Genomic DNA, 24,991 nt, shown 5'->3' with positions numbered 1-24,991 from the left:
CTCCTGCCATCTGACAAGAATGGTGGGAGGAGGTTCATGGCACTAAGAGAGGTTGAAAGGGATGATCTCCATAGGTCTTTTTAGCTCTGAGCATCCTTGTTTCTTGGTCTTCTCTTCAGCAGCTTCTTCTGGTCTCCCTACAATTTGGACTGAGTTCCTGGCTGAAATTCAACCCAGGCATACTCAGGAAGCTTCAGGAGGCCCTGACACTGTATCAAAGACATGAACTAGAGAAGGCATTTTTGACAGTCCTAAGGGTCTATCCCAACCCTGAAATGTTAAGATCACAGCAATAATCCTCTGGAATATCTGGAAGCCTCTCGTACTGACATTTCTTCCCTACGCCTTCCCAGTTTAGAACCGGAGGGAACTCAGAACAAAGGGACAGGGTGAACCTACAAGAGATTACACAGGTATCTGGAGGGAGAGGGGAGTTTCTGCTTATCCTCCTCTTTCCTGCTTCAACTCAGTCCCAATTCCATGGTGGGGATAATGCTTTAACAGTCAAAACCAAGGATTCCCAGCCATTAAGGAAAGCAAGCAGTGGCAAACAGTGTACTCCTGGCCAACTTATTAACTGGAGAGAGGGGTTGGTCTCTTCTGGTTGCTCAGAAAAGACGAAGAAGCTGGAGAAATTCCAACTACCATTTTCTGTCTTTATTCCTTGCTTCTTTCCATATTCCTACACAATAATTCCTAATAAACTCGAAGATGATACTTAAGCCTCTACCACTCCAGAAACTCACACGCTTCTCTTCTTCAGGCTCAACATTCCTTTCCCTAATTTAAGCCCTGCCTCTCTGCATATATACATGCACACATTTTCCTTAACCTCTCTTCAAGGAAGCTGATCCCTATTTCCCAGAGAGAGTAAGAGCATGACCATAGGGAACCTTATGAGTTCTTATCTAAGAGACTTTGGTTTGGAGAGAAAATATCCAGGAGCCATGAACCTTGAGTGGCATCATCCACTTTAGTCTTCTCGATCATCACCCTGCTTCTCTGGGCAGAGAACAAAGGGCAGATCTGAGGTCTGACTTCAATGACAGCTGCTTTACAAAGTGTGAAGAAAAATCCAGAAGTTCCCTAAAACGTGAGCCTAATTCAAGTGTTAGGTAGAAAGCTCCACTCACCATCTCTTAAAATAGTTTCAGGAAAAGAGACACCATAACTGTATGGATAACGTGGCATCTCCACTTCCAACAGTAAGGAAGTTTTTGATGCCTCATTTCAATCTCTCCTGCTGCCTTTCTGCCCACTGCCTGCTACATGTACCTAGGAGGGCCCTGATTTTGAGACAGAAATCCTCCAGAGCCCTAAAGACCGTGTCCCAAATGCACTAGAGTAAACCAGCTAACTCTCCACGAGCAGGCCCTGTGGGGCCCCTGCCAAGGGCATGCCCTCGGTCGAGGAAGCAGGAATCATGGCCTGGGTCCCACGGCAGTGAGGAGGGATCATCCTGCACTTTGCTTGCCTCTCAGCAACTTCAGGGCACAGGTACTCCTTTCTAAACTGCTCAAGTGAGCTTGATGGCTTTTCCAAGTTCTCTAAGCCTCAGTGTCCCACCCTGAATAGGCGGAGGACCCTGAGGTCCTGGCGGTCTTTTGGTGGGAGGAAGTCTCCTTCCTCAGGGTCCATCCAGGCCTGTCCAGAACCCCACCCAGCATGCCCAGCCTCCTGTGCTCCAGTACCTGGAGTGGATGCCATCCACAAATGGCCCTCTTCGACCCTTCAGCTGGTCCACCTCTTGGCGCAGCTTCTCAATCTCTTCAGAGAGGCGGCCCTGTGCCAGGCAGACCCAGGGTGGGGGAAGGGATGAGGAAGGGGAAGAAAGGGACAAAGAGGACAGCACAGCTGGGGAGAAGCAGAAGAATGCACTGCAAAGTCCAAAGCCAGGGGCCCAAGGCCTAGCCCACAAATGACACCAAGAGAGAAGAGGTCCAACTGGAAAGTGAGCAGAAGGGTTGGTAGGGGCAGGGCTTGAAGAGGAGTCTGTCTGTAAGGACTCTACTGGAGCAGGCCTGCTGAGCCCTCACTACCACATAAACACATGGCAAATAGGGCCATGTTGCAGAAGGGCTCCCTGTGAACTCCCAGACCTCACTGTCCTTTCTGGGGCAGGGACAGTGGCTAATCCTCCCCAGATCACCAGACAGCAAGAGCCTCACCAGGTCTGAGGCCCCAACAAATCCTTCAGTCAAGTCCTTCACTGGGCCCTGCCTCTCTGCTACCCACTCTCTGCCCTACGCTTATGGCTCAGTTTCTTCTTTACAGGTGGGTGGTGATGCATCTACTGTGAAAGGCTTTAGTGAGGATTAGTGAAATAATATAGGTACATGGACTAACAAGCTGGCTAGCACAGTGCTAGGTTTCAGAGCAGCTGCATGAAACACAGGCGTGTTCTTTCCTCACAGCAAGCTCAGCCTTCCCAGGCTGGCAGAGCTGGCCAGCAGCTGGGTACCTTGTGATGGTGCTGCTCTTCAATCTGCCGCTGGGAGCTCTCCAGTTCTTGGATCAACGTGTTCTGGGGGAGAATAGCTGTGAGCCAAGAACACCGCCCCCAGCTCCTCTATTCTAGCTCACTCCTTGTCTTCCTCTCCCTGCACAACCTGCCCTCGGCTTCGCTCTCCCAGCCTTACCTCTCTAGCCGACCCCCACCCCCGCACCCGGCCCAGGTGACTCCTCTCCAGCCTCACTCCAGGCCCACTCCACACCCCTTCGCAGTCCCGGCCTCGCCCGCCTTGCCCCAGCCCCGCCTCCCGCCTCCCGGCCCCGCCCCTGACCAAGCTCTCACAACCCTTCCACCCACACCCCGGCCTGCCCCTCCCCTTTCCACCAGCTCCGCCCCTCCCAGCAGAGCAGCCACCCACAGCACCTTCTCCTCCAGGGCTGCCATGCGCTCCTTGAGGTGGAGCTGCAGGCGCTCATTCGACTCGCTAAGTAGCCGGTCCACGGTGTCTGACAGCCGCTTGTTGTGGTCCTCGTTCATCTTCTCCCGCTGGCGCACCTGCGTAGCCAGCCCACCTCGGACCAGGCCACGCTAGGGCCATCTCGCAGCACTCCCAGGGAGCCACCCATTCCTGCTGTGGTTCCACCCCACTCACCTGTCCACATCTCATCTTCTGGGGACCCCTCTCTCCAGCTCTCCTGACCACCTCCTCCCACCCCTCTGTGGCTCTGTCTCTGTCCCTAGCCAGGTCCTGCCCCAGCTCCCACTCTTCCTCCTTTCCCTGTCCACAGACCACCCTGGGATGCTGCCTGGGACAGAGAGGGGGCCTGAGAGTCCAGCCTGGTGCCCTCACCCTTGCCAGCTCCTGGTTCTTCTCCTCCAGCTGTCCCTCCAGCTGCCGCAGGTGCTCCTCAATGTTGCCATGCCTTTCTTCAGCCTAGAGGCAGGAATGGGTCAGTGCAGCCTGTAGATCAACTGCATTCCTGCTCGGACCCTGTCTCCCATGCACCCATGTCAGAGTGGTCTTTGGGGATCAGGGTCTCAGGGACCAAGGAAGCCAAGCTCTCCACCTACCGTCTTGGAAGCATAATTGCTACCACCACTGCCTTTCTTCCCAAGCACCCCAAACCCTGCTAGGTTTTCCCCTACCCACATCCCCTCCTTCCTGCTCAGGGCTAGCCTTGAAACATCCTGGAGCTAGCAGCTCGAGACCATAAATTCTCCCCACACTTCCAGAAAAAACTCCACTTGAAAGCATGAGCTTTCATAAATCTCCTCCAAGCCTCCAGATAAATGGAATTGCACTTAAGAGCATGGACTCAAGCCAGACTGCCTGAGTTCAAGATCCTGGCTCCCTCCCTTCCCAGGTGAGTGACCTTGGGCAAGTTACTAAACCTCTATGAGCCTTCGTCTCCTCAACTGTAATAATAGAACTGGTGCCCACTATGAAGACTAAAAGTGATAATCCATGGCACTTAGGACACAGTAAGGACTCAACAAGTTCTAGCCATGGTGATTACTTTTATTATTAAACCAGCCCAGGTAGAGTGGTCTCCCCTTCATGTATCTTCAGCGATGGAGACCCTATTGTCTCTTCTGATATTTCAGACTATCATACATCTTACAGTCAGGAAATCCGTCCTTAAAGCCCTCCTACTATGACCTGCTTGAACATATTAATCACTTCTTGTCACTTTTGGAAGATATGAAAACTGACTGTTCAGCATCTCACATATAATGTCTTCTGCTGCACTTTAAACAGCCCTTCACTCCTAGGGGTCTGACAGATGATGACATCATCATAGGGATAATGACACAGACATCCAATTAGGGAGGGAGTGACTTTCCCCAGATCACAGAGCCAGTCAGTGGCAGAAGCAAACTTGATCCTGAGCCTACTGAGGTACAATCAGCCCGCAGGTTCCATCCCCAGAGCCCCCAAGCTGCCACAGTGGCACACTGGCCAGACTCTATCCTTCAAAGGCTCTGGGTGGGATGCTTACTAAACATTGCTTTCCTTTCTCTCCACTGCTTTAGGGAGTAGCCATGGTGATCCCACATGAGGTTCTCCTGAGAGCCTCCGACCACTGTAAACACTCCTAAATTCTCTTGATTAATCTACTGCATGTCAATGTCCATGCATAGCTCTTCCAAACCTAGGATGTTTTCATTTGTACACCTCCATAAAGTTAACTATCCATCAGATAAAATCATATTCCCTTTTATTCATCCAAAAGCTGCAGCCTTTAATAGCCAGGGATGGTCCCTAGATCCAGAATGCCTCAATCTGACAAAACAAAAACAAAAACAAAAACGTTCAGCCTAAACTTCCATGCCCTCCAGGGATGTATAAACTTTGATCATATCTCCTCTCAGATTTCACCTTTCTAGAAATGAAAGTCCTAATTTTTCCATTTTAGACCCAAACAACAGGAAGTATTAACCACAGTGCACACAGTACTTTGCATTAGCACAGTTTCCTGCTTCTTACAAGTATGCTTACATCCCTTCTTATGGGGCTGTCACATCCCTGTGGGTGATGAGGGCAGGGATTACTCTCTCATCTGACAAACACAAAAAAGTGTGTTTCCTGGAGTCATGAAGTGAGAGTTTCCTGGCCCCCAGCCCAGTGTGCCTCCCACTCTCTCTGCTCAGTGCCTCACTCCAGTAGAGCTCAGGAAGCATGGGGAAGAGGCAGATTCCCAGACCCTTGGCCAACTTGCCTTGGTGAGGGCTGCGATTCTCTGGGCCAGCTCAGCCTCCACTTCTGGCAGTGTCTCAGCCTTGCGCATTGTCTGCTGCAGTTTCTGCTCTGCTACCTCCAGCAGCTCCTGCAGGTGTCGGGCTTTTTCCTCACACTAGCAAAGTGGGGGTGGGGAGGAGAGTCCAAAGGGAGCACTGGAGCCTCCCCAACCCCCTGCCTTAGCCTCAGGAGAAAGTAGGTGATGGGACAGAAGCATCAAGGGGCGATCTTGGTTCTTGGGCCGCCCAAAGACCCCTGACTTTCCCTTTTCCAAGGTGACCCTCGGGGTCTCTTGGACCACCAAGGGAGGGTTCCAGAGGGATCATCAGGACCTCCAGGGTCAAGTACCATGCCCCCCAACCCCAACTGCAGGAGTTACCTGGCGGTGCAGGGACTCCTTATTGGCCAGCTCATTCTCCAGTTTGTCATTGAGATCATGGATCGATGTGGCCTCACGCTGAGCAGCCAGGTAGCGCTTCTCCAGTGTAGTGATTCTCTCCTCCATGTCTTCTTTCTGGGCAAGAGCCTGGTTAGGAGAGGACATGACAGGAGGAAAGGTCATCAGCTTCTCCCTGCCCCGTTCTGCCTGCACCTCCCTTCCAACACTGTATCTCCTCCACAATGCCCTGTCAATTTCTGACCTTGACCCATCCCTCCCACCACTCCTCCCTACCAGGTGTTAGTTTTACAATTCCCAGCCCTTGCCTGCTCTCCTTCTTTACCTGGGACATCTAGCAGCTACCTTCCTGAGTGCCAAACGTCTACACCCAGAAAGCCAGGGTCAGGCCCCAGTTCCTGCTCACCTCTCGGAGGTCCCGCTGATGTTTGCTGCTCAGCTCCTCTGACTTGATAAGGTCCCGGCGGGCCGTGCCCAGGTCCTCTTCAAGTTCCGCCACGGTTGCAGTCAGGGTGACCAGTCGGTCCCGGGCCTGGCTCAACTCAAAGTTCTGTTTCTCCAGGAGCTCTTGCAGCTCCTCTACCTGGCCCGCGTCATCCTCCAGAGACAGTGAGCTATTAGTCTGTCATCAGAGCCCAGGGCATCCCACTCCCCTCCCCTTCCCTTGGGGAGGTGGGGAGAGCAGATCACAGCTTGGCCCCCGCTTTCAGAGCACACCTCCAGATACACCTTCCTCTCTTTGGCCTCTAGAAACTCATTCCAGATAACAACCAATCACCCTTGCTTTCCTGTGTATCTCTTGAAAAACTATCATTTCTAGTTTTACCTGCTAGCTCAGCCTCTTGTAACCTAGAAAAGGGCATGACTAGGGAAACAGAGCCTAAGAAAGAGACATAATCTCTTAGGTGGATGGCATCTAACAATTCGAGTGGACAAACACACTATATGCTTAGCAGTGTATGTATGATCACTAAAACAAAAATCTAAAGATAGGGTAGGTGAAAGAAGGAAAGAGAAATGGTAATACTGGAGAAAGCTCCAAATTTAATTCAGTAACTCCACTGAATGAAGGCAGGTAGGGCTCCCAACTCCCATCCTGGGGTAGGACAGGCCTCCTGCTATGCAGCTCCCTACGACTCACCTTCCACAGGCGTTTCGGTCCCAGCTCCACAGACCCCTCCTCTTCCGCCACTCCGTCCCGAACCCCTGCCCCCTGCTGCAGGGCAGACACCTGTAGGACACCGAGTCAAAGAGAAGAGAGCCTCCTATATGTCTCAGACTTTTCTGAGTCCCCCACTTCTCAGACAGAGATGACCCCCTCCCCCCACCCTAGCTAACAATCTCCAGCTAAGACAGAGAGGAGAAATCCGATGAGGAATGGAGGAGGGAAAAGGCGTAAACCAGTCATGGCTTCTAGGAGCTATAGTCTACAGACGGAAGGAGAGCGAGCAGCTTACCTGCTGGTGGGCACCCGCCAACTGCTCTTCCAAGGTGGTAACTCTCTCCAGGGCTGCCCGGAGCCGCTCTCGCACCTGCCCAAGGTAAGGGGAGATGGAGAAAGAAACGGGGACCCCACTGGACTCAAGCTGGAGAAGCATGGGCTTGTTCTACCACCCCTGAGCAAAGAGAAGGAGGTACCAAGAAGCAAATATCTGAGAGGGAACCTAATAGGAGGATCTGGAAATTGGACCAGTGGTAGAAAGGAGTCAGTTATGAAGCTAGAAGGCAGTTTTCCCTAAACACAGGACATAGAAATCACAGAGAAAGGATGCATGGAAGGAGGCTCCAGGGGAAACCCGGCTGGACTGGACTTTGGGCGGAGCAAGCAAGGGGCCAGCCTGGGTACCTTCTCATCCAGGGCCTTGTGGTGCTCGAACAGTGACTTGAGAGCCTTCAGCACCTCCACCTCACTGGAAACCCCTGAAGGTGACTGAGCCTGACGCTTCACCACAGTCATCCTCAGTGACCGTTCATGACGGGACACCAGGCACTCCAGATGTTCCAGAAGTAACTGGCAGAGAGGAGGGGAGGGTGAGAGGAAGGGCAGTGAGCCTGGGCTCCAGGGGCTATAAGCAGGGTCCATACGAATACACTAAGAGACGTGAGCACAGCCACATGTACCCTTGTGAGAATGCTGAAATACTTCCATGTGGGTAAACAGCTGCTGCCTCAATGGAATATCTACCCTGGCCTCTCTCCCAGGACCCCGACTTTCCCATGACTCCCCAGCTAGAGGTGAAAAGCCTAGCACTGCTGGTTCTCATCCTAGAACACAGGGCAGGAAGCGGCTAGGATGGGGCCGGGGCTGTGCCGGCCCTGGCCAGGCCTGCTCCCTTGGTCAGGGCGATCACCACCACCCAGCCTGCACACACACACACACACCAGGTCACCCCACTTACCCTTGTGTTATTCCGCTCTGCTTTCAGCTCAGATATCTCTTCCTCTCTCTCTAGAAGCTGCTCCCGACACATACTCAGCTCCCGGGTTAAGGTGGCAAATTCCTGAAAATCCCCAAGGCCCCTCAGTGCTTGGGGGTGCACCACCCGAGCAGTATCCTGCATGCCCAAGTCAGGGGTGGGATCCTCTCACCCGTCCCTTTACTTCTACCAAGTATCCCCAGAAAAATCCCTCTCCATCCAGCAGCCTGCATGTGCTTCCATTCTAAGTGTGCAGTAGGGTGCAAGGGAACACAGTCTCATATGAGTGAGAAATCACCAAGTCTGCTCTACAGCCCCTTCCCCTCCAGCCACCAGTATAATCTGATAATGTCCTCCCTCCCATTTTGTATTTCTGTTTCCCCGGCAATCAAGTGACATTTCTATTTATTTATTTATTCAATTTATAACGTTACAGCCACGCTCATGGCATATGGCAGTTCCTGGGCCAAGGACTGAATCCGAGCCACAGCTCTGATCTCCACTGCAGCTGCAGCAATGCCCGATCCTTTAACCCACTATGCTGGGCTCGGGATTGAACCCACACCTCTGCATCCACCAGAGCCTGACACTTCCCTTTAGAAATGGGTAGAGGGGAGTTTCCCTTCTGTTTTGGTGTTAGTAAGGTCCAAACAGTGATAGATGGCTATCAGAGAAGGTGGTTTTTAAGTGAATGTTCCAGAGAGCTCTCTTCCACACCCTCCCCGGGGCTTTGCACATTGTAAATAGCTGGTGAAATAAGGTGATTGAAGTGCCCACATATATGGCAGTGAGAGAGCATACAGACCTGCCCGATCAACCATGTGGTTTCAGCTCTGCCTTCTGGGATCCTGGCTCACTCCATCCTGGGGCCTGATGCCAGGGCACCTGCCCTGCCTTTACTGAGTACTCACGTTCCAAGTATCCCACCTGGGGCTCCATTCCCACACTAGCAGGCTCATACACCCAAGACCTTCTTCCATCAGGACAAGCATTAGGGTAAGAGGCTAGCCCCAGAGACCCAGGCCCATCATATCTATTTGCTTAACTAGATATCACCTAATTCCAGAAGGTTTTTCAGATAATGGCCCAAATTCTGTGAGTGCCCAGAGTCTGGGAGTGACTGACAAGCCGCATACCAACCTGCAGCCCCATCCTAACCTGGAGTGTCTCTCACACACTTAGGATTCATAACTGAAGGAAGAATTCCAAAGCAGTCCCCTCTTATCACTCCATATTAGGCAAAGGGGACAAGAAGGGCTGTGGGAAGAGTCATGGAGATGCCAGAGTCTGAGAAACCTCAGACCCTGACAATGCTCATGATTACTGCCTTTCTATCAAGGCCATGGCCAAAAGTGGTAAAGCATCTCACATCCTGGAAGCCAGGCCTGGCCTCGATGCTACTTCACTACCCATGCTACTTACACACCCCACACACATGTGCAAGCACGCACACATGCTTGCACCCCGACACAGGACTCAACGGCCTGGCCCCAGCCTGCACCATGATGTCACTACCAAAGGACTGGTGCTCTCCTCCCCTATCCTCAAGCTCAGCCACTGCCTGATCTTCCCACCCTAGGGTGGCTCCCACTACCCTCACCAACTCTGTCCCATCTGACACACCGCTGCCAGGGTAATCTCCCAAAGCACACCATTAAACACAAATATTTTATCCTCGTTTCCAGGCTTCTCTCACATGGTTCCTTTCCATATACCCTAAGACCTGGTCCACCTGGGTCACCTGCTGTTTCCAGTCACTAGTAAGCTTTTTAATTCCACACCCTTGCTCAATGGGATCCCTCCCCCTGGAAAGCCCAATCCGCTGTCATCACCTAATCTTTCAAAGCCCATCTCTTAGGACACACCTTCCTGGGACCTTTCCAGACTTCCTGGCAGAAGGTTCTCTCTCTCCTCTGAAAACTGTTTGCAACAGCGGTTAAAAACTTGGGAGTGGTTCAGATTGGGAGCCCACCATTTAACCACAAGCCCTTTGAGCACCGACCACATACCAGCTCCTGTGCTGGTCACTGGAGACACAGCAACAGGAAAGACATAATCCTTGCTCTCATGAAGCTCCCAGTTCAGGGCTGAGATCAAATTTCAGCTCTGCCCATTAGCTGTGTGACCTTGGACGAGATATCTAACCTCTGACCTGAAAGAGAGAAGTACAGTCCTCCCTCAAGTGCTGCTGTGAGGATGAGTGAGCCAGAAGCTATGTTAACTATTCCACGGTTTTCACAGTCCTTCAAGGGCAGGGCCCCCCTTCTCTTCCTGCACACTCTCTTCAGTCACTTGGGCTCTAGTCTATCTGCTTTCTAGTGGATGAGCTCCCTGGCGGCAGGGACTGGCTCCTTCATCTCAGGGCTTGTTTACAGCCCCAAACACTGTGCAGTAAGGATGGGCCTACCTCCCACCCCAAATCCTCACCTGGACTCCCTATTCTTATCTACGAAGCATCTCAAGACTCTGACCCCAGCCACTTGGAGCCCTAGGTAGGACTCCACTCCTAGGTGCTTCTCCCCCCATGTGAGGAAAGGGCCTAGACCTGAGTCCTGGGCAGTTTGGCTCCTCAGGGCTGCCTCCCACAACCCCAGCAGCACCCCAGAGGCAGAGTGCTTATGAGCAATTTACCAATCTCCTTAAGTTTTAATTCATCATTTGTAGGATAGAGATGATGGTGATCATAACACCAACTTCACAGTTGTGAGATCTGAGTGAAGGAAATTCTATACATACTTAGCACGCAGAAAGCAAAAAATAAATAATGACTATTATTGCTAGTACTAGTGTTGATTGAGGAGAACAAGAGAGGTATCACAGCTCTGCTTATAATTTTCCATGTGATGTCACTTGTTTTTTTTCATCTGCGCAATGAGAGGGGGACCAGATCATCTCAAGGCTGCTCCCATCTCCACTCTCTGTGGTTCCCCACCCACCATTTCCAAGAATAGGGCACTAGCGAGGAGCTGCGGAAGGAGTCTTTCCAATCCCGGGTGCCACCTGCTGGCCACGCGAGCTCACTGCAGTTGGTAACTAGGCTGCGTTTTCTTCCTGCATCAAAGGCCATCCTTTTTCCCAGGTGAAGACAATTTCATTCTGAGGTACTTGGGAATGATGGGGACAGGTTTGTGAAGCAAAGGGGGAGAGCAAATGCTCTGTGAATTCTATATGTTGATATGAAAACAGATTCAGACTGCTGAGGGCCCAGAGGATGTTGGGTTCTGCAAGGCTGGTAAGGGGAAAGGGATGAGGGAGAGGCATGCAGCCTTACCTGGGGGAGCGCAGAGTTAAGGTGGCGCTGGAGCTGGTCCCGCTCATGGAGGGCATCCTGGAGCCGGCTCTGTGTTGCAGCCAAAGTCTCCTGACTCTCGCGAAGGGACTCTAGCAACTTCTCCCGCTCATCCAGCATGTTCACCATCAGCTGCTCAAAGTTGGCTTCAGCATCGGTGCCATGGGGAGGCCCCAGGGGGTCCCCCTCATTGATTGTGGGCATCACTTCACACATGGTGGGGGTGGGCAGGGCCTTCTCAGCGTCAGAGGACAGGGGAGGGGTTCACAGGGTTGGCACTTCTAGAGGGACCCAATGCAGGGGTCTCAGAGTGGGCAGTGCCAGATGAGTGAACAGGTGGGCAGAGTCTTCTCCCATGGCATCAGTTGCTCTTGGTCTGAAAGGGTGCCCAGAACGCCCCTGTGAAATGGAGCCAAAGGGCCTGGCTTAACCTCTCAGGGCTGGGGCTGGGTGCCCTGTGTCCCCAGACAAGCAGGCGGTAGCTGAGTGTGGCCATGACAGGCATGGAGAGCAGGGCTGGAAGAGGGCCCTTTACTTAGACTGAGCACTGGAGCCTGGCAGAGTCCCAGCTGGGGCCAGCGACAACCATCGTTTCTGGAGGACAATGGTCTGTGGGAGAAGAGACTGCTGTGAGGACTAGCTGAGCAGAGAAGGACATCCAGGAGGTGGGTGAAGGGAGAAGAGGCAGGAACCTGGACCAGAATGCGGGCGGGGGTGCGGGGGGGAGTTGGCACATGGCCCTTCTCCAGGCTTACTCACTCAGATGGTGCCTTCCTTAGTTCTCCCAAGAAATGCACATGCCCGCTGCTGGAGCCTCTGTTGCCAGCTTCCCCCACCCCCAGCTGTCAGAAGTGCAGCCGCAGTGGAGTGGTTCCCCCACCCATGTGGCTTGCTGGCCAAATATAGAAATGATTCAGTAAGCGGCAGGGGAGCAGCCGGAAGGCTGGCCAGAGTGCTCCTGAGACCTGGGGCTGGGAGAGTGGGAGGAGAGGAAATAGGGTCTCTGTCTTCCTTCACAGGCTTCTCCGGCACATTCAGGATAAGACAAGCACAGACGAGGTCAAAGGGCTCTTAGTGGGTATGAGTCCCATACAGGATAGACTACTGGGATCATAGGAAACAGGGGCCGAGGAGGTCCTACCCTGACCACTGGCACAACAAGGCTCCTTGGAAAGGACAGGCTGGGCACAGGAGCAGGCAGAGAGCCCTTATCTGCTCCATGCCCATCATTCAGGGATGAGGCTCTGGCTCAGCTCACCCTCTGCTCCTGAAACCTGGCAGACAGCAGGCTTCCATTGTGAATTCATGGCCTTCGGGTTGGAGCAGTGACTGGCTGACATTGGGCGGGGGGGCGGGGGATGTTACTCTCCTAGGGTAGGGCCGCTGTGTGGGGGCCCCTGCTCATGATGAGGAATCTTCTCTCTCTGTGTGAATGGCCAAGGCTGGCACTGCCAGAAGTCACCAGCAAGGGTCGGTAGCATGTGCACAGCCTGGGAGTAATGCCACAGGGAAGCCCAGTGGTCAGAGCAAAGGCCTTTTGCAGCTGGGGATCTCCCTGTCTGCCATCAGCTTCCACCCTCCCTGCTCACTGCTGGAAGGCTACCACCTTAATCAGTTTTCAGAGGGAGCTGTCTTCAGAGCTCCTGTTTTATGAGACATGTTGTGGAAGGCACCCAGCACAGTGACGGGCACACAGGAGAAGCCCCAATGATGTTGCTTTCCTTCCTTTTCCACCCCTCCCCAGATGGGAGACACAGGGACAGTTTCTTGTCTACCGCTCAGGTGGCAGACTGGGCAACAGGCCGACTGGGAGGGTCAGGGAGAGAACAGGCGGCATTAGGACCCAGTGAAAGGTGAAAAGCCAGGCACAGGCAGCCTCTGGCCTGTGGCAGGGCTGAACCCAGCAGGGGAACCAAAAAAGAGCTGAGCCTCTTCATCCTGAACTGGCCTATCATTACCTCATCCCTTCCCCCAGAAATGGGGGTGGGCAGCCAAAGTGAGGCTGGGGAGGAATGCAGACCTAGATCGGATAAAAGTTAGAGCATCAGCTTAACTCCCAAGGTCACAACCACAGCCATTCCCAGAGGGTCCAGTAGTTCAAGTGGCACTTGGGGGTGCTGCCCCCTGTCCCCTCCACTAATGTCCACACATACCACAGGCAGATACAGGAACTTGGAGGCTTAGGACATACAGATGTTCCCAGACACAGAAACTGGACACAAACTCTGATCTGGGGATCCTTTCCCCAAGTTGGACAGCCACTGTAAAGGGCAGGGTCCCAAGAGATGAAAAGCAGTGCCCAGGTCTGCACCCTAGCTACACCAACACCCTTGGTCCACAGAGCAGCTGGAAGCAGATCGGAGGGGCTGCTACTCTAGTCGTGCCAGAGCTGCCATCTCACTGATGCTAATAACAGCATTCTTCTGATTCTTTCCATCCACTGTGTCTAGGTCCCTTTACTCTAAATGTTCCAATCTGTGAGGCTGAAAGGCCACACTGGCACCCCCATACCTGTCCCAGCTCATCAACAGCCAAAAGAAATGAGAGGGCAGAAGAGAAGGTCAGTCTGAGAAGGGGCCCCCTGTGGCAGAGACTGTCCTTTGGAGGAGAGAATGGTATGCTCAGGAGCTCAGGGACTTGGTCCACAGGTCTTCAGGCAGCCTGCAGTGTAATACAGAGTAAGGAGCCCAGAGTTGAGACTTTGGGAACCTGAGCTGCAGTTCTGCCACAGACCAGATGGGTGACCTTGGGCTTGTCATGATCCACTGAGGCTTCTGTTGTAAGAGAGAAGCCACAACCCTTGTTTAGTCCACCTCAAAGGAATGAGATCATGGATAAACAGAGTTTGGGAAAGCAGAAAGCACCCCACAGTAGGGGAGTATGAATTACCTTAGTAGTGGGCAAAGCGGGCCTGTGACGGATTTTTATGATTCAGGGAAGGGGTTGGGAAGTTCTCAGGAAGGGAAAATAGGTCATTAGGTGGCCCAGGGTGATGTGCTATTTGGTTGAACTTGGCTTCCCCAAATCCTCCCAGTCATTCTGGCAACTGAGAAGCTAGCTTTGGTGCCATGAGCCTTTTCTCAGCATCTTTCCGAACCAGGAGCCAGGGAGCAACTCCACTTCCCCCAGTGAAATGGTACCACATAGAAGAGGTTAAAGATGAACCCAGAGGTGGATGCCAGGCAGATGCCCCTGAGGTGACTGTCCAGGATTTCCTGCCCATACCCCCACACACTGCACAGGCACGGTGAGCAGAAGGGAGCTTGAGGACAGCCACATCTGAATGCCTGGCTCTTTCTGGCTCCATGGCCATCTTTAAATAGCACAATTATCATCTCAGCCTAACAGAAGCCTCCTCAACTCATGCACAATTTCTAAATAACACTCACAGGTCCTGATTCAGAGGTGAAAGCTACCAGCCCCCAAAGCAAACATCTGCAAGGGGCTTTGCCAGTGAGGAGTATGAGAAGCTGTAAAACAACAGAAGAGGGCTCCATAGTGAGCTGATGTGAGGGTGTGTGTGAGAAAGGAGGGGTCAGATGAAAACCAGGCCTCTGGGCTTATAAACATAGAAGAGGCAGACTCTGAGGCCTCTTTGGCTTCCCCAAAGTCATCCCTGTCTTTTCCTAACAAACACAAGGGATGGGTACTTGGCTTTGATGCTCTGGCCAGCCACACACACACAGCCTGGATCCCCACTGCTCTACCAGATGGCAGGCCCTTACCATGGTGAGCTAGCTCAGCAAGGGCAAAGCTCCCGGGTCCCACAGAGGCCAAAGGGCCTGGGCTGGGAGCCATGCCCATGTCTGAGTGGGCCGTGAGCCAGGCAAAGAGGGAACTTCAGGGTGAGAGCCCCTTCAGGGTAAAGAGGTAAAAGTGGAAGATCAGATCCCCACCCTACTGGAGGAAGGGCAAAGGCCTGAGGAAATGGGGAGAGAGCTGATCATCTAGGAAAATAATAACAGTTACAATAGCAGCTATGATTTATTCAGTATTTTCCATGTGCTAGACACTATGTTGTCAGTTGACAGACATTAATCGTCACAATTCCTTGCAAGAGGACAAAATTCTTCTTCCCATTTCACAGATGTGAGAATTGGGATGCAAAGTCATGTAACCAAATCTAAACAGCTAGTAAGAGTAAGAGCTAGGATTTAATTCCAGTCTATCTGACTCCAAAGAGGGGGTAGGGGACGGAGGAAGAGGGAGTAGACATGACTCCTTCAGGCCCAGTGCTTATTCCAAGGGACCAAGGCACTTGGGCCCCAGCTCTTCTCGCCCGCATTCAGGAAGATGGCAGCCTAGGGACAACTCATCCTGGCCCTCTCCACCATCCCCCTCTAGCCTGGGGGAAGGCCTCTGCCCAGCAAGCATCAAGGTCATGAGGAAGTCTCTTTCCCATTGGAAGTGACTTATGTCCAAGGCCTCATTCACCACCCACCCAAATCTTTGCCCTCTCCTCCTAGCTGGCTCCATACTGAGTAGTAACAAGACCCCCTGAGTTCCCCTCACCATACCACATTCCAATAGGAACTACAAAGACAGACTTTCTTCTGGGTCCTTAGCTCCTCTCACCCTGTGGGTTTTTCAGATCTTCCCAGGGGAATGGAGTCTAGCTCCCCACCTCTCTTTCCCTCTAATCCAGAAGTTTTTCCTCCTCCCTTGATCTGCTCCCTGTCCAGCTTGGTAACATCCCAAGAAGCCTAGCCCTTACTCATCCTCTCCTCCAAAGCCCAGTCAAGCCCTGGTACTCCCTAGCTCTGTTCACTGCCATGTTCTCAGAGCCCACTTATTGCTCCTGTGCTTCTGGCACCTCACCTGGCCTGCTTCAGTCTTCTTTTCCATGTTAGTCTAAGGAGCTTCCGATCATCCCTTCTGAGCTCATCTTAAACACCATTTCCTTTATGGATCCTTTCCTGATTCCTTCATAGGTAAGATGGTCTCTTCCATCAACCTAGCATAGCCTTTCCCTTTTCTTGTGGCACATCAACTCATCTGAAGACTCTAGGGTAAGAACCATATCTTAATTATCTTTGGATGCTCCAGCATTTACCATAGTCCTCATGTACACAAAGCTGAATGGACACACATAACAGTCATTCTGGGAAGTCCATTTCTAACTTCAAAGAAGGGGAATGCTAAAATAGGAAAAGCTGATTCAAGGCCAGGTTCATTTATCTTGTTCTCTGAAAAATGAAAGCTTCTTGACAGCAATGCAGGAGCCACTCCTGTCCTGAAAGGCAGACTTTGGAGCAGGTCTATGGGACTGAACGGTGGCTCCTCCACTGGCCACTCATGTAACTCTGGAAAGACACCTAGTCTCTCTGAGCCACAGTTCTTCATCTACGAAATGAGAATGACAATAATACCTCAGCTAGCTGATGTGATGATTACAAGAGTTAACATATGCAAAGAGCCCAGGGTCCAGAGAACACTTGGTAAGTGTCACCTCTGAGTACCCTGAAGCAGCTGAAGGCTAGGCCCACACCAAGTACAATAAGAAAACTAAAAATCTACATTAGCTACAGGAAGCCTTCCCAGAAGAAAAACTCTTTGGAAAGCTTTACTGACAGTTTCTCATTGCTGGACACAAATCCCTTCAAAAGCACCTAGTTCTCCGGGCCACTAAAAGGCAAGTGGTAAGACTTCTCTCTGGGCTTCAGGGTTCCTGAATCTGGAAAATGAAGGTCATAACACACAACACAATCTAGTGATCTCCCAGGCTGTCATGAGGGTCAAAGGAAATAAGAGACATGAAATTGTTCTGAGAAGTATCAAATGCTACCCAACACAGGTGAGCCCCGACTGCCAGCCCAGACACTCTGCTTCTGAATGTCGGCAAGTTCAGGGAGACACAGGCAGAGCCCTTTCCATCTGACAGGTTCCTCTGGGCCCGTATCTGTGAGGCTCATCTCTCCAGCTGCTCCCCAGGAGTTAGTTATGAGCCACCTCCTGCCAAGACATGGCCTATTATTTGGGTGAGCACACAACTTTCTGTTCAAGCCAGACGGTGAATGGAGGCACTGTCAACACACCAGGACACAGGTATAAACTGCAATTGCCCTGGGCACACCTAGCTGTCTGGTCACTCTCACTCTCACCAGGGAGGACCAGCATCGATGGGTAGTGGGGAAAGGAGGAATTCAAGTCTATGTGCACCCCCAAAATACTTCTTCTAAGGTAACCAAAATTCAGAGTTTCTGTTGTGGCTCAGTGGTAACGAGCCTGACTAGCATCCATAAGGATGTGGGTTTGATCCCTGGGCAACTCAGTGGGTGGAGGATCTGGCATTGCCGTGAGCTGTGGTGGAGGTAACAGATTTGGTTCAGATCCCATGTTGCTGTGACTATAGTTGTGGTGTAGGCTGGCAGCTGTAGCTCCAATTCAACCCCTAGCCTGGGAACTTCCATATGCCACAGGTATATCCCTTAAAAGCAAAAAAATATAAAACAAAATAAAATAACCAAAATTATAGCCATCACAACTACCTCTTTAAACTAAGGCAGGGATCTACAAACTGGCTTTATGACAGACTATGTTTAGGGGCAGTCTGGGGTGAAAAAAAGGACAAAGAGGTGAGACAAATGAAAACGGCTCGCTCTGAACTCTCTTTCCTCCCTTCAATCTCATCAACTCCAAATCTGTCAATTTTACTGGACATCTGATTAAAGTTTCATTTGCACAAAAGGGTTCCAAGTCTAAAAAGAGGTTAGAAGATCCCTGGTAAGTATTTCTACTCTGCTAAAATAAAGGCAGCACACAATGCAACAAAGCAAAAAACCTGAGAAGGTTACATAGGTGACACAGGCCCACCAGCTATTTTCCACATTCTAAATGTCTCATAGATGTCCTTTATTTACAAAAGCTAAGATATAAGGCTGCATCACTGAACAAAGCACCTGGCTTTGAATGAACTGACATCAAGTACAGTAACCCTAGTCATCTTCTGCTAATCGGAGCCACTGATTAATATTTATATATGTCCTCAAATAACATTTGTAGAAGAAGAAACAAAGTAATAAGTGTGATATATTTGGAGAATAAAAATCTTTCAAACTAGAGGTCCACGTGAGGCAAATACAAGTCCTTTGGTGTTCAAGAAAAATTGCTCAGCAGTCTTTGCATCAGTAGATCAGCTCATCAGATCAGGGAGCTGTCATATGACAGGAAACAGAATTGCTCAGGAGTAATCAACAGAAACAGAAGGGAATGCTGTTAGGTGCTGCGGGCATGAAAAGTTCAGAGTACAGAGAACTGCCCAGAGAAATGTAGGCACCATAAAAAGTGTGCATGTGTACATGGTCATAAAAGTGCTGGGGCGGGGGGTATGCGCAGTTATGAAAGAGAGAGAACAGGCGGGGGGAGGGGGCGTATGTATTCATGCAACAGAGTATGTAAGTGTGTAGTCATGAGAATTTGTAGTGTATGCGTGTAATCATGAAGAAGACAGTGTGCGTGTAAGAGTATGGTCACAAGAAAGGGATTCTGAGTGTATGTGCATGAGGGAATATGAGTGGTATGTACAACAGTGAGACTGTGTATGGATGTGGTTGGTGATGTGTATGTCAGGGATCATGATGGTATATGACTGTGGTCATGAGAATGCGTGTGTGTGTGTGTGTGTGTGTGTGTGTATGTGTGTGTGTGTCTGTGCAATCATGAGAATGAATATGCATGGTTATATAAACACACGCATCTGCCAGTCATGAAATCATGTATGTTCATGAGAGCACTTGGGCACCCTTCTATTTACCACTACCCATCAGAACTGCACTGCCTCGTCTCCCAAGCCCAGGGTTCCATGTACATTAGAGACGGTGAGAGTCACCGCCTGTCTCCCATAATATCCCCTCTTCATGGAACAGCCCAGGCCAAGCTCCTGTCCTGCCCGCATTTCCCAGGCCTTCCTCTCAGAAGCTATTCTCTAAGCTAAACACAGGCAAGTCCTCTTCTGTAGTAGCTGTCAAGAACCTCTACCATTCAGCGCCTTCCCCCACCCCTGCCCCTACCTGGAATTGCAAATTCCTACTTGAAAGCTTTTCTGAGGTCATGCAGGTCAACTTCCCACCCTGGGTGGGAGCTCCTTCCACAACCTCCCTGATAGCTCAGTCTGTATTTGATTATCTGCCAGGAATAAGGAGCTCACTACTAAACAAGGAAGCCCTCATTGTCCTAAGGAAGGCTTTTCTTAAATTGAATTGTATCTCTCCTTTAAAATGAGAGTTATTGGAGTTCCTGCTGTGGTGCAGTGGGTTGAAAATCTGACTGTGGTGGCTTGGGTCGATGGAAGGGCACAGGTTCAATCCCTGGCCTGATGTAGTGGGTTAAAGGGTACGGTGTTGCCGCAGCTGCAACTCAGATTCAGTCCCTGGCCAGGGGACTTCCATATGCCACAGGTTGAGGCCATAAAATTAAAAAAAAAATGAGTTATTTATCTGAAGACAGTGGCCATGAAGTCACATCAGACATGCATTTAATTTATGAGAATTCAATTCTGCTGGCTGGGCAAAGTGAGCAACAAAGGCCTCTAAATGCAGACCAGCTATTTCATCTGGCACTTAACTACAAAATTAGACTGTATCTAAGTACTCTTTTAAATCACTGTATACATTACACATTTTTACAATTACTATAAAATGTATACTATATCTGTACATTGGTATTATTATTATTCAGAGTTATAAACCTAAACCCATATACCATGCTTTAGGGGATATTTAGGAATTTTCACTCTAATGCCTACAGAATCTAATTCCCCTACTGATGTAGCATCACTGTATTGGGTCCCCAGAGGATAAGTATTTCTAGTTGCAAGGAGGCCCTACTTCACTGACTCTGGAGGATCTGAAGACAGACCTCTTCAGTTCAATCCAACGATTACTAAGTAGATTTCTTATTCTATAGTAGATTGCTTATTGAGCTAGGAATTGTTATGGATACAAAAGGCAAGTAACATACAATCTCAACTCTTAAGAAGTTCACAGTCAACCTCAGAGAAAAGAAGATATACAAGTAATCATTTGAGAACAATACAGAGTGGCAGGTGATCAAATATTCAGGCTCTGACGCGGTCAAGGGATCAGTGGTTCACCGTTTGGAGCATGAGCATGAGCATGAATGGACTGGTGGCAGTTTCTTCTCCAGCACTTTCACAGTTCTAGCCAAGGCCTCTCAGCCCCTGATTTACAGGCAAGAAGATACTCTGGACTAGAAGTGACTTTACCTGGGAGAACAAAAAACACTAGAGGGAGATGGGGGGCTGCAGCTCCCAAAGCTCTCTGAAAGCAGAGCAATGAGGGGGGCAGCAATGATGCCTCTTGTGTGGCTGGTGAGCCAGCAAGCAGGAGAAAAGAGGGGAGTCCTCAGGCTCTGCCAGCCCTGGAATTTCATACCAGCCTGGCCCAGAGCTTCTTTCCCATGACATTCTCAGTTCCCACAGGACCCTTCCAGTTCAGCAAAGGCTGAGGGCCCCTAGGAACAGCCCCTCTCAGAGTCCACCCAGCACGAGCACCCCTCTGAGTACTTTTTACTTTGCTGGCCATCCCGAGTGCCACACTCCTGTGAGCCAGCACTGTATGCCCTCCAGAGCTAATTATAGCTCAGTGAGCTAGCAGGCCAGAGGGGGGACATATGGTGACTTCATGTGGCTGCAATACACACTCGCCCCTCCCTCTGACCCCACTCCCATCTCAGCATTTCTCCAAATTTCCTACCTGGACCTAGACTGTGAGGCAGCTTTCACTCACTTAGTTCTCCCTGCTCCATACCAACTCCTCCTCTCCAGGGCACACATGCACACACCACACAGCTCCATACCACTCAGAAACCACACTTCGTTTCTATAGCAACTCATCCAAGGGCCTAAAGCCCCAGAGTAGAGTATCCCTGGCATAAAAACACCTCAGCTATTTCCCCTATATCCTAAAGCCCTACTGGCCCCCAGATCCCTTGCTGAGTCTTCACTCCTGCCCCACTGCCACCAGTGACTACTCTTCCCCTCCCCTGGCTCTCACTCTGCTATCCTCAGAGGCTCTGAAGGAACCCACAAGCAATCTCTGACAAATCTTCCTAACTCTTAAGACTTCAGCAATCAACCCGGAGAGGAGACCCAGTAGACTGGCTGCCTGCCCTGCCCTGCCCCTCCAATCCATCCCTCCTTACCACCCTGCTGCCAGACCTCATACATGCCATGGTTCTGGCATCATGACATACTCAGCAGCACACATCCCAGATACCACTGGATGAAATTTCCCTTTCACATCCCCTTCCCCCTCACTCTTCTACCTTCCAGAGATGGTGTCTCCCACTGTGTATGGTGTCTAGTGCATTCCTGGCCCCCGATAACCATTGTGCCATTCATCATCTCATTATTTTGAGATACCATTTATCCCAGGCCGCTTCCTCAGGTCTCAGGACCTGAAAAATAGGCCTCAAGTCCTAGAAAATAGCCAAAGGAAATCATTCAAACCGTTCCTTTTGCTAAGGCAGATTTCCTTAGGACTACCTGGCCAATGAATAGTGGTAGGGGGTAGATGCACTGGAATCCAGTTTAGACAGATGTTTGAAAGCATATGGACATGGTCTGTCTTTTCTAATCCAATAGCAGAAAAATTGGGGCAGGGGCATGGGCAGGGGGAGCTGTTAACAGAGAGCCTATAGTGTGTAACTTTCAAGTCCTTCATGGCCCAAAATTGCCTTCATAAGACTCAGCACTTAGCATGGTGTCTGGCTAATAGTGGGTGTCTGGCTTAACTGGTATACCTAGTATTTTGTTCAGTTGGGATACCTAGTACTTTGTTCAATTGCTGATGTTGAACAAAGTACTAGGTACCAGTTCCAACTGGAAAGACTGAGGGAAGTGGGTGAAACCTGGTTACTGAAGGGGCCCCTTAAGCTCCCACCAGGAGGGGATCTCCATGCTAAGCAGAGCCTCCTCCTTAATCACTTGCTCACCTCCTAGGACAGCAGCCCCAATTCCCCCACCCCTCTACCAGCAAACCTCTCCTCAAGGGTGACATTAGCACCTAGTGACACCTTGTCTTCAATTCCTCCTCCTTCTCAAAAGAAAACAAAAAACCCAGCCATACCACCTTTCCAAGTCCCCCAACCGACCTCTTTTTTCTCACCCGCCACCAAACTGTACTAAACTGCATGGTCGAAAGTCAATTCCCCATTCCCACCCTCTCAGTTCTGGAACCTCTATGGTTGCGCCCACCCTCACCAGACCTCGGATTGGTCGCTCCATCCACCCCACCGCCCTGGCACTGCGGAGATGGGGGCATCTCTGGCACAGCCTGAGACTGGCAGTTCGAGAAATGAAGAGCTAGCGATGTTAAGAACGGGCGATATGAAAAACACGGGAAGGATTAAGACCACCGGGAAACGTGAAGACCTCAGCGCCTCCTGTGCCCAAAAGAGCGGAGCTGGCCCAAGCGCTTCTCTGACTCTCCTGGAGGGGAAATGGGGGCGCAGACCACCCAGTTCCCACTGGGAGACTTGCCAGCTCAGCCCCTTTGCTCCTAGCTGATGGAGCCGAGAAAGAACTCCACACCCTCCCCGCAAATCGCACCGCCCCCCGCCCCCCATTTTCACCCCCAAGGACACAGAGCACGGCAAAGGCTGGTGAGGGGCAGCGGAGGGAGCGGTATCTCTGCCTATGGGAGAGGACACATCTAAGTAAAAAAAGGGGTTGTTTCCCAAGAAGCACCAGAGACTCACCACCACTCTCCCCCGTCCCCCGCCCCAAACTGTGAGGGGAGCTGGAAGTGGGGAAAAGAGGCATCCTTCCCCCAACCTGGGCTCTGAACGCTCACCTGCCTGCAATCGTAGAAGGCCCGGCAGCTCGGCTTGGAGCAGGAAGCCAGCCCCCACCGCGTCTTGGAAAGCCGAGCGGGCGCAGCGGAGGTAGCTGCCGACTTCACTAGCGTCGAGGAGCCCAGCCTCAAGGCCCCACCCCCTCGTCTCGCGGACGGTCCCTGGCCCCACCCCAAGGGCGGGGCCTGACCTGGTCTTCCGAGGCCACGCCCCCTCGCACGTGACACCGGAGCTGCTTTGATGCTCCGCGCCATTTTGGTTTGGCCTGGAGTGGTGGAGAGGCAGGTTTTCCCCATAAAGTTTCAGAGCCCAGTGGTACCCTGCCTCCTCCCCAGTAAGAAGAAGCACGCGTTTCTTTGAACTCATCTATGTCTATGGCTCTCAAAACTGGCCTTAATTGCTTGCCAATGGCCTGTCACCTTTCTCACTCTCTTGGGCCCATTTACTACTTTTCCTTTGGTTGCACCTATTTTTTTAAGTGGAGAAACTTGAAATCCAGATGTATTTCCAGAGTACACTTCAGTGAATTGTGTCGATTGCCTTAACTCAGGCATTTGGCATGCTAACATTGTTACTATGAACTAAATATCTATTATATATACATAGCATGAAGACAGTCTCTATGCCAAAATTCCTGACAAGTTTTAGTTCAGTCTTTCCATTTTTCCTGAATTGCTCCTTACCCTGTCCCTTGTGGCGACTAATGCATCTTTCCCATCTGGTTTGTGAAGTTTCATCACAGTTCCTACTCAATTCTTTACAATACCCAGTAAGTACTGCTAGAAGTGTGAAGGATTTTTATATACGTGCAATATGTACATACTCATAGATATACACACGTTCTGTATCAGCAACAAATGTTGTAGTTGAGATTAGTGGCACATCCATCCATTCATTTATTTATTCTTTCCCCCAATATAGTCACCATTTGGCTTAGTTTCCTTGTATCTTTGGTAGAAGACAGGAACACTTAAGGAATTCTGATTTATTTGAAAGGTAAAAAATGAGGCTAAATATTTTGTTTGATCCTCAAAGCAAAGTCAAGATATATATATTTAAGGAAGTGAAAGTTAGAAATAGTTTTTGCAAAAGCAGTCCAGAAAGTTCCAACTCTTCTCCAGGTGATTTGGGGTTCTCACCAAAAGGAAATCCCTGAGATACTTTATATCCTTCCACTAATAAAGCAGGAATCATCCTAGAAAAGTCAATGCAGAGGAAGGGCTAAAGCCATCATAATCTCTGATAACATACTTCTCCTAGTGTTTGTCAATATCATACTAAGAGAACAGCTGAGGCAACATCTAATATTGTACCTATCATCATAATATGGAGTTTGATGCAAAAACTAGGAAGTTCAGTCAGAACACAATTATTAAGACAATTATTAAATTTATTTCACTTCCCCCATCCTTTTAAAAAATAACTCCTAAATGTGGGACACACAATCCACCAAGACAACCCCCTTCTGCTCTGTGGCATCTTCTGTTCAGGGAACTAGGGGCTCTGTGCTTCTCTCCTCTGCCTCAAAGAGGCAACTTTTGATTATAGAGATTTGTAAAGTGCTTTAATAGTCCTGGCTTTTTGTTTTTATCATTTAAATGCCCAAATTCTGTTCTTCACTGACCCAGACTCACTGTCTGTGTAAACAGCTTTACTACCACCTGCAGTGTGGGGTAAGGCTAGCTGTTAGCAGCAATATTAAGCAGATGCTTCCCAAGAATATTCTTTAAATAGGAGGGGGCAGGGAGAATGAACGGAAAGGAAAAAACAACACACTAATTTAAGCAGTCTGGCTCATGAAAATAACTGCGGCCATGAGATTTTCATGTTTAAAGAATACTGTCTTAATGCCCACCTCATGGCAATATCTAGCTAATATTCA

The 24,991-nt window shown here is 50.4% G+C and overlaps 2 protein-coding genes across 51 annotated transcripts in view; both read right to left on the bottom strand.

The window, feature by feature from the left end:
- Positions 1–23,238, bottom strand: part of PPFIA4 (PTPRF interacting protein alpha 4) — a 75,076-nt gene extending 51,838 nt beyond the window's left edge. For 11 of the 50 annotated variants that reach the window (XR_014816207.1, XR_014816208.1, XM_084977553.1 and 8 more), the window contains exons 1-13: positions 23,109–23,238; positions 11,278–11,904; positions 7,989–8,090; positions 7,436–7,600; positions 7,047–7,121; positions 6,731–6,820; positions 5,996–6,187; positions 5,572–5,718; positions 5,173–5,307; positions 3,303–3,386; positions 2,876–3,007; positions 2,462–2,524; positions 1,692–1,783 (exon numbers count right to left, since the gene is read on the bottom strand). Coding sequence is in view for 48 of the 50 variants with exons in the window: in XM_084977553.1 (XP_084833679.1) it covers positions 1,692–1,783; positions 2,462–2,524; positions 2,876–3,007; positions 3,303–3,386; positions 5,173–5,307; positions 5,572–5,718; positions 5,996–6,187; positions 6,731–6,820; positions 7,047–7,121; positions 7,436–7,600; positions 7,989–8,090; positions 11,278–11,511 (1,511 nt within the window). In the remaining 2 variants the exon portion in view is untranslated. Of the gene's footprint in view, positions 1–1,691; positions 1,784–2,461; positions 2,525–2,875; positions 3,008–3,302; positions 3,387–5,172; positions 5,308–5,571; positions 5,719–5,995; positions 6,188–6,730; positions 6,821–7,046; positions 7,122–7,435; positions 7,601–7,988; positions 8,091–11,277; positions 11,905–12,054; positions 12,135–23,108 lie in introns of those variants that run through there. The other 39 variants (XM_084977561.1, XM_021063606.2, XM_084977555.1 and 36 more) reach the window with 12 other exon arrangements.
- On the bottom strand, positions 12,055–23,610 carry LOC146400111 (uncharacterized). Its single transcript, XM_084977590.1, has 2 exons — positions 22,493–23,610; positions 12,055–12,476 (listed from the first exon to the last, which is right to left on the bottom strand). Exon 1 carries the CDS (start codon positions 23,473–23,475, stop codon positions 22,513–22,515), a length of 963 nt encoding a protein of 320 aa, XP_084833716.1. The 5' UTR covers positions 23,476–23,610; the 3' UTR covers positions 12,055–12,476; positions 22,493–22,512.
- Between the last annotated feature and the right edge of the window lie 1,381 nt (positions 23,611–24,991).

The sequence above is a fragment of the Sus scrofa genome, chromosome 9 (genome assembly GCF_054392235.1).
Source record: "Sus scrofa isolate SSC_HxYL_T2T_F1_AM1 chromosome 9, Sscrofa_HxYL_maternal_Yorkshire_Landrace_v2.0, whole genome shotgun sequence".
Lineage (NCBI taxonomy): Eukaryota > Metazoa > Chordata > Mammalia > Artiodactyla > Suidae > Sus > Sus scrofa.
This window is presented reverse-complemented; position numbering and strand designations above follow the sequence as displayed.

What these genes read in the sequence shown, in the direction of transcription:
- LOC146400111 (XM_084977590.1), bottom strand. Translation starts at nt 23,475, where the DNA reads ATGAGTTCAAAGAAACGCGTGCTTCTTCTTACTGGGGAGGAGGCAGGG.